Below are 15,646 nucleotides of genomic sequence, written 5' to 3'. Positions count from 1 at the left end.
TTGGTTGTTTGTTTAGAAACATTATCTGTGATAAACAGAGATTAACACCAGACAAAAATCAGAGAGTAAACAATGCCCTAATCGAGGGGCTCTCAAAGAGAAAGCCGCACCCCCACCAAAATTCACTGGGCAAGCTAGTGTCTATAAAGAAGTGAGCAACTCCAAATTCCCGAGCATTGATGATGTTACCTACTTGAGTAATGAAACATCTGCAAGAAAACAACCAAGCTCAGAGCACCAAGAACTCCACAGTTAAACCCTGAGCTACATTTATTCTCTTCTAATTGGAACAGACGCATTTCCCCTGTAATCGGAAAGATAGTTGAATTGGCATCAGAACCATATGTGTGTAGAGAGGAATCTCCCATCATTACTTTATCAGAAGATGGAAACAAGAAATAGATTTAAGTGGAAAATAGGTTTATGGAGCATTTAAGTGATCCTAACTTAAGACAATTTCTTCCAAGCTTTTAGACCATTTAATGTTACAAACAACAAAATAAAACCAGAAATAAACTACCAACTAATTTAACTTTTTAAATATCAACATATATATATAGTAGAGTACTATACTATGTATAGTAGAGCTTCAGTGTATGAAACAACAAAATAAAACCAGAAATAAACTACCAACTAATTTAACTAATTTAACATTATATATATATAATGTATGTATGTATGTATGTATGTATGTATAGTAGAGCTTCAGTGTATGTTCGATGTATATATCAGCGTATCGTATAACTTCAGATAGCAATCTGAATATTCAGTCCCAACAGGAATTCTAAACCTACTTCAAAGGTAGTACCAGGGAGCACTATTTACATCATTTTAATTTAATACAATTCCGTGTTTTGAGACATGTAATTCCAAATTCTTGTTGAATTTGCAATCTGCAGTTTAGAAAGAAGACATACTAATTTTCATGTGTCTTGTTTATTTATTTGTTTTAAAGAAATTCGTGAATGATGTTAGAGATTCAGTAGATCTTTCACTGAATTCAGAACGACAGGATGGAGCTGGTGAGTTACTCCAGAATATTCTGTATTCTTTTAGGCTAGTAAAATAAAAGTGCATCAATACCTTTACATTTCCTATTGTTCATATATTAAATCTTATTTAGTCATTCTGAATGAATGTCAAGGCACAGAATGTGCAGGAGATTGCAGGCATACACGTTATTAAATCTAAAACACATGATTGTAATTATACTACATCTCATTTAAATCACTGTGTCCATTTGATGTGACCTAAATTTGCCAAACTTGTTGCGAAATTTAAGTCACATTTTGGCCATAGGTTATTGCCAGTGGATGATTTCCATTTCTAAAATACTTGCCTTTCTTTCCTCCCATGACCAACTCCTCAACAGATTGGGAAAGTGATTTATACAATTTTTAGTACACCATTTATCCATGCTCACAAATGTGAAAGCAAAAGAAAATATTGAATATTCTTTCATTAATCTGATTTACTTAACATCTTAAAATAGCTATAATAAAGGAAACTATAGGTCTATTAAAATGTCCCAAAAAATATGTCTTAGATTTGTAGGTCATATTAGGATTTGCGAAACTATTTTCAGATAGGAAATATTTAACAGTATCCTGCAAATTGCATGCCAACTTTTTATCAAGTTTTTGACAAACTTTTCAATAGCATATAATACTGATTCTCTTCCAGGTACACAGAATATGTGTATAAGATTATCCTAGTCTTTCTAAAAGATACATTCCTGTGTCCTCTTGAGTTGACCAAAGCTTTTTTAATGGCACCAAGCCAATTACCAAAAAAAAAATCATATAGTGAAATATAGGTCTAGCACTCACACTGTCAGCATGCTTCTCATCCAACAATTATTATAAAAATTGGGGGACTTATTGGATGCTTCATTAGAATTGTTGGTCAAAGTAGCATTATTATAACTGATAAAAACAAAGGGCAGTTCAGACAAAGTTAGTAACATTTACTTTTAGTTACAATTGGCCCTCCTCCATACGCTGTTTTTCTCTACTGTTATGGAGGGTGGAAACTTTTTATATTAAAACTGACAATGCCCTTGACCTCTATCTTAGTTCGCTGGTTCGTTTTGTTTCAGTAACGAAACTTCATCAGTCTTCTCCAGAGAATCAGTTTGCTCACAATAGGGAAGATTCCGTCACCGTCTCGACAGAAAAAAATTCAAAAGCTGAACCAAAGATAGAAATTGGAGCCAGGACAAAAAGTTCTTCTAGCGCCCCTTCCAGTCCAAAACCTCCACTGCAGTCAATAAAGCCCACCCTAACAGGACGGCCAACAGTTCCTCAGAAGCCACGGTCTGCCTCTCGGACAGGTGAGATTATTTTAACATTGCATCAATTTTAAAATTGTATAGAAAGTTAATAATTAAAATCCTTGAGAGATACTTTTATACTTTTGGAAAGGGGAAACAGGGGCAGCATATTATTCAGTTTTAACTAATCTTTTTCATGCTGGAAACTGGATTTCAGTGGTAAAGTATAAAAGACTTAATACTGATGTACTTTGTATGCTAATTAGGAATGGATTTAGCACTACCTTTTAACTGTCCCCGAGATTCCAACTTTTCCCTTCTCTATTTCCCTTAATTGCCAATTATTAAAATATTGGCATGGGTTTTGAACCTTTTTAAAGCTTAATTTGAATTATTATAAGCTTTTAACAGTTGAGATCAAATTGCATGAATATGTTTCTGAGTGGAATGTAAGGTGCTAATTTCAAAGCCTAGAGCAGGGGTCTCCAACCTTGGCAACTTTAAAACTTGTGGACTCCAACCCCCAGAATTAATTCTGAGAGTTGAAGTCTACAAGTCTTAAAGTTGCCAAGGTTGGAGACCCCTAACCTAGAGGGTTCAGGATTTAGATGCCCATGAGATTTTCTTTCCCAGGTATATTCTGCCCACCTAGTTCAAACAAAGAAAAAGATTGCCTGTTGAAGATCCCCACCTACCAGGAAGTGTTATGAGAAGAAGCCATGCAAGAAAAATTCTCTTGAGGTTTTCTTCCTTTGGATCAATTTAGTTCCAAGGATCCTTTCCCAAAGAAGGTCATTTTTACTCTTGTGGCTTTTAAAAAGCTAAAGCCCAACTGTTTTAGTGTCTATAATCCCTGTCAAGGAGATCAGAAACCACTTCTTTAGTATCTTCTTTTAAACTTTCCTTTTCCCCCCCCCCCTTTGCCATCTCTTTGATAACGTTTTTTTTTTACATTCTTATTATTTTTCTTTATTCTTCTTTGATTCAAAATCTGTACTAGATTCATGATTGCATTGATATTGCATTGCTGTTGCTCGTATGTGTACCTTTTAGACTGGGGTTTATACACTTTATAAAAAATGTTTCATCTGATTCAGTGTTCCAGATATTCATTAAATGCAATGAACTTTCAGTTGCCACATCATGTATTTAGAAAGGGAAGCCTTAGGCATAGTGGATATAAATAGTTATTGTCTACTTAATTGCTTCTATTATTTGCAGGAACATTTTTGGTTGTATTAGGCTTCTCAAAAGATGTCACTTCCTACTAAACCTGGATCTGAGTTAATCAAAAATAGGATTGATCAGAGAAACATAGTAATTTTGCCTGAGATACTAAGAGACAGCAAAAGTGATCAGAGATGTCATCCCTGACATGAACAAAGAAGGATAACAGTTGGTCACTTGATCAGAATTCAGACCAGGGGTGAAATCCAGCAGGTTCTGGCAGGTTCTGGAGAACTGGTAGTGGAAATTTTGAGCAGTTCGGAGAACCGGTAGTGGAAATTTTGAGTAGTTCAGTGAACCAGCAAATGCCACCTCTGGCTGGCCCCAGAATGGGGTGGGAATGGAGATTTTGCAGTATCCTTCCCCTGCCACACCCACCAAGCCATGTTACGCCCACAAAGCCACACTCACAGAACCGGTAGTAAAAAAAATTGAATTTCACCACTGATTCAGACACATGGCAACTGGCTCTTATATATGACTATTGCATTGTCCTGCAATCATGTGATCCTCTTTTGTGACCTTACGACAAAGTCAATGGGGTCATAAGTCGAGGACTACCTATATTTGTTGTACTGTCGCAATGTTTAATCAATACACGGAATGCATGAAACACATTGATAGCTGTGCAGTTTTCAGCTGATTTATCTTTCTGATGTTTCCACAGATGATGCCCCAGAGTCTCAGTCCAGTCCAGGTTCCCCTAAAATTGCCCTACTTCCCCCTGTTTTGAAGAGAGTCCCTTCTGATAAAGAAAAAGATAGTCAAAGCAGCCCTCAGGCAGCTCTCAAATCTCTATCACATGAAGGTAGGAATGTTATTTTATCTTCCTGGTATCCTTTCCTGATACAATGTTTAACATCCAAACTTACTGGAAAACAAACATTTGTTCTTAGTTATTCATGTATTTGTGTACATCGATGGCACAGAGAAAAAGGTATGTTTGCACATATCCTCCATTTAACTTCATACCTCTTACTTCTCCCATCTTTCATGCTCAGTTTTATCATTTATATGTTTCTCATTCACAAGAGCAAAGCAGCAGTGAGATTACATCTTTGCATTTAACATACTTTTTAAAAAAAAACAATTAAGCTGTAACAATTTAAAGTAGTAGCAGGAAGGGTTTAATTTAAAAATCATACATTAAACCAATGAAACCAAATCTTTAGGCATAAAAGAACTTGTTGGAAATCAAAGGAAGGCAACCTATACAAAGAATCTTAAATAAAATCAGCACAGTCCTCCTGGCTAAAGCAGATGCCTAACATTTCTTAAATAAGTTCTCGTGTTTTAAAACATGATCGGTGATCAGATCGGAAAGTATAAGTTGTAAAGATAATATCTAGAATTCTTCATACAATATTATTTGGAAGCCCCATTTTGCTGCTGCATTTTAGTGCTGCTCTCACTTGTATGTAATACAGACATTAATGGAAAACCATCATCTTTGGAAACATTGGCCGTTGTCTTGCACAGTCAAATAAAATGTTCCAGTTCTACTATCATAGGTATAACCAGAAAACCGAAATTATCATGTAAAACCTACCATCTTAACAACCTATAATAGAATGCTAAACATACAAATTAGTTTCAGTCTGTTGTGCCATTGTATAAAAAGGATTACATCGAAAATACTTTTTTATTAAAAAAACAAAACAAAGTAAAGCAAAAATTGGTATAACATAATAAATGATAATACATCACAACATAATGTAATAGCAAATATATATAAGGTAAAGGTTCTCCTCGCACATATGTGCTAGTCGTTCCCAACTCTAGGGGGCGGTGCTCATCTCCGTTTCAAAGCCGAAGAGCCAGCACTATCAGAAGACGTCTCCATGGTCATATGGCCGGCATGATTAAGCACCAAAGGCACACGGAATGCTGTTACCTTCCCACCAAAGGTGGTCCCTATTTTTCTACTTCCATTTTTTATGTGCTTTTGAACTGCTAGGTTGGCAGAAGCTGGGACAAGTAATGGGAGCTCATCCCGTTACGCAGCACTAGGAATTCGAACCGCTGAACTGCCGACCTTTCGATCGACAAGCTCAGCGTCTTAGCCACTGAGCCACCACATCCCTACGTGTGTGTGTGTGTGTGTGTGTGTGTGTGTGTGTGTGTGAATTTGGACTGTTGCCTTCTGGCAGAAGATACAGAACAATTAAAACTCTGACCACACATTTTCTGAATAGTTTAATCCCAGAGCTATAATTGCACTCAATAATGAATTAAAGGGCCACCATCAGTGAGTTGTTGGACAACATTACTTAGGTCTGTTGGGTGGTTTGGGGCGGGGAATTTGTGGTGGGTGTGGGGTGTTTGGGGATTGTTATGTATGTTGGGCCAGGTCTTTGGGTGTTATGTGAATTTTGTTTTATGGGTATAATGTGTATATACGTATAATGATAATAAAATTTAATAATTATTATATGTGTGTGTGTGAATGTATATATACACACATACGTATATATGTGTATGTTGTGACCCAGACCGAAGTAGGTAGTAGGAAACTCAGTCCGTGAAAAAACAAACAAACTTTATTCGAACAGCTGAGAATTACTTCATTCCCAGCATAGTTCAACTCAAATTAAAGCAGATTCCTCCCAACACAAATTCCTCAGTCCTATCGCAAACCTTGGTCCAATTAGTCAAATTGCCAAAGGCCTTTCCTGGCAAACATTCAGAAGTCACAAAAATAAATGCAAGACGTAAACGAAGAAGACAAAGCTACCAATGTTGTTTTTCAGCAAAGGGCCGGTGAATGGCGCAGGCTGGTAAGGCCTGTTATTAAGAACAGCCTGTTATTAAGAACACAGCAGCCTGCAATTACTGCAGGTTCGAGCCCGGCCCAAGGTTGACTCAGCCTTCCATCCTTTATAAGGTAGGTAAAATGAGGACCCAGATTGTTGGGGGGGCAATAAGTTGACTTTGTAAAAAATATACAAATAGAATGAGACTATTGCCTTATACACTGTAAGCCGCCCTGAGTCTTCGGAGAAGGGCGGGGTATAAATGTAAACAAAAAAAAAAAAAAAAAGCCCAAACACCATTGCTGGTCTGTTTTAAGCCTTATGGGAGGGGCCAATCATCTCTTGGCCCAACTCCCGAGTTGTCCTTTTTGCTTGAGCTGCTCTTGCCTTCTGGCAGCTCTTCTCATGCATGCATTAGGAACAGGCTCCTCCTGTTCCTCTGCCTCACTACTATCAGTTTCTAGAGGCTCTGGAGTCCGCACCTCACTTTCCAATGGGCCTGGCCTCACCTCAGCCTCATCACTGTCCGACTCCATTGCCAGCTCCGTAGGCTGCTGGCGGATCACAACAGTACATATATGCATATATACAGTGTGTGTATGTAGGATTTCTGCATGTCCTCCAGGATAGCAGTCTTGATGAACGACAAAAATTGTTGGATGTGCTGATAATTTGAATGAGCTTTATAATACTAATTGCTGTGCATTTTACTTCATCAGACAAACTTTAAATTTTGATTCTTCAAGTTTTTGAAGAAGCATAATTTTTCACACTTTCTTTCTCCTAATGTCTCTTTAATCTTTCATTTGGTTTTCAGTGAATAAGTTCTGATTTATTAATGAATAGAGCAGAATTCTATTTTTGGTGGACGCTGAATGCAAAATAAGCAGATGTTTCTGCTGCCAAATATGGAAGAATTCCTTGTGTGATCTGTTGAAAATGTGTCTCATTCATTAGAGTTTAAAGCACATGAGCTGTTTCATTTATTATATTATGGAAAGATTGCTAATTCTTATATAATTTCTTTCTATATTTTTAAAGTAACAACTGATAATAATTTGCTCTAAATTTATTTATTTATTATTTTATTTATTTTATTTGATTTTTATACCGCCCTTCTCCCGAAGGACTCAGGACTCAGGACTCAGGGCGGTGTAAATGACAGTGATTGACTATCTTGGCTTATACTTACACATACTTACATATATATATACAAAATATAATTAATTTTATTCTGTAAGTGGTAAAAGAGGATTGCAGTTTTAGTCTATTTAACTTTGTATAGGAATTGTATATGTAAAGCTATAGCAGCTTCATGTCAATTTAGCTAATTCATAAGCTAATTGTGAGAAAGTCCGGAGTTTTTTTTTCTTAGATAATTTAAAACTTCCTGTGCCTTGTGCCAAATATGTCTTACTGCTATTTATGAAAATTCTTTGAATATATATTTATTTTAGTATTAAAAACTGAAGTTGGTTTTAAGAATTTTCATGTGGACTACTTTATTTGTCATCCCTCTGACAACTTTTGTTTATCTGCACATTAGTACTTATGTCTTTCATAACCATGAGCATGCATGAGCCAAAATAGCTTTAACTTTATTTTGATTGATGGATTGTAATTCCATATAGTGATTTAGCTAATACTATAGCATCTGAGTGCCATTGCCCTCTATTCTACAGATTTTTTTTCCTCTTTTATGAACAATATACACAATGCAGGGCATGTTTTTAAGCTTCTTATTCATTAACTGTATTTTTATCCATTTTAAGACAAGTATTGTCTCTCAAAGTGGGTCACATCAATAAAGAAGAGAGACATGCTCAGGCTCACAATCTTGAAAATATAAGAGAAACTGGGAATGGAGAGGAAATGGGAAGGAGTGAAGTAATGCTTTGGGCCAGAAAGACATTTTAAGCAATAGGCTGGCATTTATATACAATGCACATTTTTTTTAATGCAAACTATATATCATCATCCTGCAGCTCTATTGCTTGAAAGTAACCTGTGGCAATTTGGGATTGTTGTTGTCACTTGACCAGTGTAAAAGGGGAACGTTTTAGGATCAGAATATTTTTCTGGCAGAGAAGAGAAAAGCAAGGTACAGAGAGCTGCAAACACACATTCTGCCTCCTCTTACAAGCCAGAGTGTGCTGTTCTTCAGGTCTCTAGTTCCAGAACAGCTGGATGATATTATAGAAAAATAGAACTATGTTTTGTTTTTTGCAGGGATAATTTTTGGAGAAGATTTCAGTTTACTTAACAAAGCCTTCTGTCTCACAATACAGGTCCAAAGAAAAGCCCAGGGCATCAGACTTCTGAATCCCAGGAACAGAAGCAAAGACCTTTAAGGAAAAATGGCCAGCAAGGAAGCAAGTCCAGTGACTCTGGAGAAGAGCCAGATAAAGACTTTATTTTTATTTAATTGGTTGGTTTTGGGCTTAACAATGCAGATTCTTTTGTGATAATGGAGTCCAACTATTACTGACCCCTTTTCCCATTAGCTTTTCCTTTCGATTTTTTACAAAGAATCTTCTCAAAGGTCAATATTTGCACTGGTGATCAGATTTAAAAAGAATTTGGTTCTTTTTTCCCCTGACTATTTCCAGATCTTCTCTATCATGCCTTTGCTAAAGCCAGCAACTATTCCATGTCTTCTACTTGAATTTTCTGAAGCAGCTACAAACACAATGCCTTGCATTAGAGCTTTGTGGTTGAAAAAACTCAAAGCAAATAGATTGGTCATTTTCTTATACTAACCCATTACTGTGCAGCAGGAAAAGTATTGGACTGCTGAATGTAAATTTGTCAAACTTGCACGCAACTTACTTTATAAATATATTCTTGCTGAATGCAATTGCACATTGTAATTATATCAACAGAGCACACTAATAAAAAGAATTTGTATAAATAATATATATTAGATGCTTGGATATGATTTTTACATCCTCCTTGGGAGACTTTATCCATATTTGTTGTAACTTTCTATTTAAGAACACAATCATTTACATTTTGTGTACTGTTCAAAAGCACAAAAGTAGAAAAACAATTACTAACACTTTGCTATGCTTCCATATCCATAAGTAAATGTATGTTGATTGAAATGAAGGCAATGGATATTTTATCAATATCGGTATTTTGTAGAGGTCACTTTGGGATCTGTCTGCATCCTCTCTACTTTTATCACGTACTTCAAAACGAATAGTAGTTCCTTGTCTGTAAAAGCAATTCTTTACTTTTTTCAATATTTTACATGCATTTGCTTACAATATGGGCAGAAGGAATTTTATTCATAATGTATATTTGTACCAATAAAAATGATTTTACAAATGACGTAGGAATTTCTATTTTTTAAAAGATATTTCCTCGTGTTGCCATTGCATTACAATAATGAGGCCACATGTGTTGGTCTGGTGTCTTTAGATATGTTGAACTTTGCTTTCCATGACAGTCAGCAAGACCTTTAACTAGGGACTATAGGAGTCAAAGTCTAATGCATCTGGAGGACATCAGATTAAGGAAGACATATTTTGAATGTTATTCTCCAGAGCTAAAGTATATCGTGATCAATTAATTTGTTTATTTAACTAATACTTGTAATTGGTAGTAACAGTTTGATAGTTAGGATGGAAGAAGAGTCCAATTGAATAGTTTCTCTTAAGGTTTTTGCCTGTCTTCATCTTCATCATGTCCATCCTGTTTTTCCTTTCCAGGATAAATAATGTAATATAAAGCATGGAAAAGGGAGTAAGAAATAATAAACCATTGCTGGAAAACCTATGGTATATGTGTCAAGGTGGCATGCTATGATGTTTTGTGTGACACACCAGGTTTCACCAACACCCAGTGCCAACTGCTGCTGTTTAGGGTGGCCTAGATGGGGGGGAAAGAGAAAATTGTTTCTCTTGTTTGAGAGAAGGGGTGATATGTCAGCAGAGTCAAGTTAGGCATTTTCCAAACTTTTGACATATTGAGACGAAAGGATGGCAATCATTGTAGTAAGCAAAAATACGAAAATCATGAGACAAGAAAAAGAAGTTAGGTACGTCAACACTATTCATTTAACCTCTCCATACCTTTTTTCACTGCAAACCATCCTTACTTCCACTATGCTTTTACATCATATTATTTCATATAATGCTTTTTTTTTCCTTTAAATTTCTTACATCTTTTTCAGATGTGATTAACGCTATTTAGCCATGACTTCCTCATTCTTCCCCTTCCTCCCAATACATGCTTCATGTGATTCAATTTCCATTCATTCTCTGTATAACAAAACCTCTCCAAATGCTTCTTTCAAAAGGGCCACTAAGTTTTCTATTCAATCCTCATTCAGTTATTATCCATTCTTTCTTTTGTTCTTTTTTCCCCCCATATCTACTCTTGTTTACCACACACACTTCTTTGAGAATTGTTTGGAATTCTCACTGCATTCAGCTTATGACAAAACGTTAATTTGATGGATTCAGTTGAGAAAGGGATGAGCCGTTAAATACAGATGTTGACTGTGTGACCACAAAATCCACTCTCATATGTGAACAACAATCAGCTTGGTAATTGGTTTTCTGATGTGTGGAATGTAATGAATGGACATAGGTAACTTTAAAAAGGTTGTCAGAATGATCCCTGGTCCCTGAATTGAATTATTGATGTTATATTAGAAGACAAATATATCTATATTGGGTGTTCCATCTTGTGTGCATAAAATGTTTGCTGATAGATGAGTAGAATCGATCAAGAATTGAGAGATTTTATCTTTTCCAATGGCATTTTCAGCATCTCGTATTGGTAACTTATGAGATCTGGCACAAAACGACCGAAGAACCAATATTGTAAAACTTGAGTTCATGGCTTCCATTGATTAGAATATATGTGTAGCATTTGATGTATTATGTTTTTCAACACCCTCAGAAAACATAGGCTTTCTATGATTGGCATTAATCTCTGTTATCCATAGACACAAAGTAATGGTAAGAGCCTCTTCTTGATGTTCTTTCATTCTTCAATTGATCTTTCATACTTAATTGAGTGTTCTTGGAAAGAATTTGGAACAGTACTAGCACTCTTCGTGAATGAGTTTATTTAACATGTTTGGCTAAATCTCATCCCTTGGTGCACTCAGTTTTACTGAGTGAGAAAGAAACTTCTAATGCTCTCGTCATTCCTGACTCTCCCTGGAAGAGGACATTCATTTTAATATTTCCAACTTTGGCATTCCAGTCTCCAGTCACAAGCAGCATATCTTGCTTGCACGTTCTGTCAATTTCTAATTGGACTTGATCATAAAATAAATAAAACCTCTTCTTCTTTTGCATCCATGATTGAAACATAAACTTGGATGATTGTCATATTGAAGGTTTGTCCACAAAGTCTAATTGATATTATTTCATCACTAGTTGCACTATAGCCTAGTACTGTTCTTGCTATACCCTTCCTTTATATAAAAGCAATGCAATTCCCTCTCTGTTTTTAATGTCCTAAGTAATAAACAGTGTGGTCTTTTGACTGAAAGTCTCCAGTGCCGTTCCATCTCAATTCACTGATTCATAAAATTTCAATCTGTAGTCATTTCATTTCATCATTTCATCTTTAATAGTTTAACAATGCTGAGCATTCATGAGTCCCATGTTCTGTGTGCCACCATAATTTTGGATTTCCCTTTTCCCTAAAGCAACATCAGAAACTAGATATCCTGAAAATCCATCATCCAGCACTACATTTTCAATAGTTTTATATTTTCTGTCTATATATATATATATAAAAAAGATTTACCTTTACATTTCCCTGCATAGTATTAATTGATGTTCTTGCCATTGTCAATAAAGTAATATCCACCTCCAGCGTTTTCCTGTATTGCGATTGGCCAATCTAGTGCCAGTTTAGCTGGGCAGCTGGAATGACCTTCACATCTTGGATGACCCTGCTGAGAATATATACTCCTGATGTTCTTTGCTCAACCCTCCCAGGACCACCACCTTCTACTATGATGAGACAGCACAGCAGGATTTGTGTGGGACAGAATAAGTAGACAGGATGGAATCCAGCCACTGAATCCCAAATTATATCTAAAAAATACATCCAACAAGGAGCTCCATTCTTCTTAACCCAAAGAAAAACAGCCAGGACTTCAAGATCATATGGAATTCCTACAAAGTTGGGAGTCACACATATTTCATAATATATTGTTCATGCAGCTGGCTTCATGACATAATCGTTTATGCAGCTAGATATTGATAATATCCAGTATTGCATGAGGCAACTAAGTTATGTTATGATGGTTTTAGCTTGATCAGTTAGACCACGGGTGTCTCGCGCATCACGATGCTGTCACATGACGTAGCACAATACTTTTCCCTTCACAGAGCTGGGGTGGGTGTGGCCTGCACATGACACATCTGGCTCACAGGTTGCCAGTTTAACACCCCTGAGCTAGAGAGTGAAGAAATGTATTCTTACAAATATATGGAGAAAAAATACCAATATTTCTTTAAATGAAAAACTGCTGTTTTTATTGTATGTTTAAGGAGAAAAAAAGCTATGCTTAATCCATTCTTTCTCAATATTGCTCTTTTATATCCCTTCTCTACATTCTAGTTTATCTCTGTACACCTCCCTCTACCATCTCAATTTTGAAGTTTCAAGGAAAACTGCTTAGAGCAGGGGTCTCCAACCTTGGCAACTTTAAGACTTGTGGATTTCAACTCCCAGAATTCCTCAGACAGCAAAGTCTTAAAGTTGCTAAGGTTGGAGACTCCTGGCTTACAGCACCTTTACATCAGGTCTTTGCATCAATTGCAGAGCAGCTGTGGGCTAGTGCCATTGCCCATAAGTGTTGGACAGTGGAATTAACTGATTTACTCTCAGCTCTCCTGTGGTGCAAAAGGAATAATTGGAAATAATTTCCCCAGATTAATACTAAAGATTTGGAGCAGATAGTTTCCCAGGGGACAACTCCACTGCCTCAGCAGTTGCCTTCTCCAGTTAATAAACCACCCTAGCACACCAATATCCTTGCACTAGTTTTTTTAAACCATTTTGAAACTCACGTCCATAGAAACAATCTAATAGAGAATTGCCCAGCGTGAACTAAAGGTGAGGATGGAGATAACATCGTGTCTCGATTCAGTTTTTGTTGGTGGTTATGTAGACGGAACATTGATGGCTTTGAAAATTATTCTGAGACCTTTGGGCTGAAAAGAGCGGCTTTTAAGAAGTTTCAATGCCTTCTTCTCACTCACTCTGTTTAACAATGAGACAATAAGAGCTTCAAAAAAAGTGCACAGGCACTTGCCGGTCGTTTCCACGTCCCAGGTGCAAATGGCCCACAGGTTGGGAACCCCTGTTCTAATGCATCTGGAGAACCCACCAAGTTCTAACTATCTTAAGAACCCTGAAATAATTCAGAAAGGGACAGATTAACTCTGCATTGTTTTATGTGCATCCTAGGACATTAAGTCAGTTCGAGAGAATTTGAAATTAAGCATTGGGACTCTTTAATGTTCTTTAGAGGTTCTATTAACTTGGGAAAATCATCGATCATATCTGATAAGGAAAGCAAACTGACCCTTCATCTTCTGACATTTTATCCTTTAAGTAAGATTAGGTGAACATGAAAAAAACAGAGAAGGATAATAGCTATCTTAGAATTGTTTTAATTAGATTGACCTTGCCCAGGAAGGAGAAGGAAGGAGCAGCTCTCTAAGAAAATCCAATTTGCTTTGGCTGAACAGCATTAAGATTCTCTAATTTCTTCTTACTGACACAGTGAAACTAAGAAGAATGAAGTCAGTGTATTTTCCCTTCTTCCAGCGGTTTGATTTTTCCAAAACTTTGTGATGGAGGACTCCTTTTGCAACATTGATTAGAGACATTTGGATAACTGTATATATTGCTCGACTTTGTTCCCAGTAAGATGCCGGTGTTGTTGCTGATCGGGTGGAAGCCGCTGAGGCAGATTCTCGCCCTGGAACAGTTTGACCCTGTTGCTCCCGAGGAAGTGGACAGGATCCTAGGGAGTATGTGCGCAAGCACTTGTGTTTTAGATCGATGTCCCTCCTGGTTTGTGAAAGCTTCCCAGGAGATGACAGGTGGGTGGACTCTGGCAGTGATTAATGCTTCCCTACAGGAGGGGGTGGTGCCCCAGCACTTTAAGGAGGCTGTGGTCCGCCCACTTCTTAAGAAGCTATTGCTGGACTCCATCCGATTGGATAATTTCTGACCTGTCTCCAATCTTCCCTTTTTTGGAAAGGTTGTTGAAAAGGTGGTTATGTGGCAGCTCCAGAGGTTTCTGGATGCAGTGGATTATCTCGACCCCTACCAGTCAGGATTCTGGCCTGGATTTAGGAGAGAAAAGGCATTGGTCGCACTTTTGGATGATCTCTGGCAGGAGTAGGATGGGGGTAGTGCATTCATCCTTGCTCTACTTAATCTCAGCAGCTTTCAATACCATCAACCATGGTATTCTCCTGGGGCAGCTTTGGGGGATGGGAGTGGGAGGCCTTGTGCTATCCTGGTTCCCTTCCTTCCTTCGTATGCAGCCACTCTCAGTCAGTGTTGATAGGGAGGGAGAGATCCAGACCTCGCCCACTGCTTTATGGGGTTCTGCAGGGTTCGGTACTCTCTCCGCTCCTGTTCAACATTTATATGAAGCCGCTGGGTGAGATCATATGTCACCATGGACTCAGGTATCACCAATATGCTGATGGTACTCAGCTGTATGTCTTGGCCCGTGGTGAGTTAAGTGATGCCGTGTCCTCCCTCTCACAGTGCCTAGAAGCTGTTAGGGGCTGGATGGGGAGCAATGGCTTGAAACTAAACCCTCTGGGTTTGGGGTTCGTTGACTCAGGGAGAATTGCCACCTTTGGTCTTGGATGGGGTCTCACTATCCCAAACAGACCCTGTGCATAATCTAGGGGTTTTCCTGGACTCATGACTCCTGCTCAAAGAGCAGGAGGTGATCATGGCCAGGAGGGCCTTTGCGCAACTGTTATGCCCTTTCCTGGACCAACAGTCCCTACTCACAGTGACTCATGCCCTAGTCACTTCCCATCTTGACTATTGCAATACGCTCTACATGGGGCTGCACTTGAAGAGCACCCGGAAGCTCCAGTTGGTGCAAAATGCAGCAGCCCGCTTGGTTTTGTGCAGAGCCCAGTGTGCACATGCATCACCTCTCCTGTGGGAGCTGCATTGGTTGCCGATCTGCTTCCGGGTGCAATTCAAGGGGCTGGTTGTCACCTTTAAAGCCCTTCATGGCTTGGGACCAGGTTATCTGTGGGACCGTCTCTTGCCGGTCACATCTACCTGACCCATCAGAATGGGGAGGCAGGGAACATTGCGCATCCCACTTCCAAGGGAAATACACCTTGTGGGACCCAGAAGAAGAGCCTTCTCC

General features: G+C 38.0%; 1 protein-coding gene across 3 annotated transcripts in view; it reads left to right on the top strand.

Annotated features, from left to right (window-relative positions):
• CARMIL1 (capping protein regulator and myosin 1 linker 1) overlaps positions 1 to 9,579 on the top strand; it is a 138,156-nt gene extending 128,577 nt beyond the window's left edge. For 2 of the 3 annotated variants that reach the window (XM_058176833.1, XM_058176835.1), the window contains 4 exons: positions 956 to 1,044; positions 2,076 to 2,332; positions 4,167 to 4,307; positions 8,541 to 9,579. In XM_058176833.1, coding sequence (XP_058032816.1) covers positions 956 to 1,044; positions 2,076 to 2,332; positions 4,167 to 4,307; positions 8,541 to 8,677 — 624 coding nt within the window. In that variant the 3' untranslated portion in view covers positions 8,678 to 9,579. The remainder of the gene's footprint in view (positions 1 to 955; positions 1,045 to 2,075; positions 2,333 to 4,166; positions 4,308 to 8,540) is intronic. The other variant, XM_058176834.1, reaches the window with a different exon arrangement.
• The last annotated feature ends 6,067 nt before the right edge of the window (positions 9,580 to 15,646 follow it).

This window comes from Ahaetulla prasina, chromosome 3 (assembly GCF_028640845.1).
Source record: "Ahaetulla prasina isolate Xishuangbanna chromosome 3, ASM2864084v1, whole genome shotgun sequence".
Taxonomy (NCBI): domain Eukaryota; kingdom Metazoa; phylum Chordata; class Lepidosauria; order Squamata; family Colubridae; genus Ahaetulla; species Ahaetulla prasina.
This window is presented reverse-complemented; position numbering and strand designations above follow the sequence as displayed.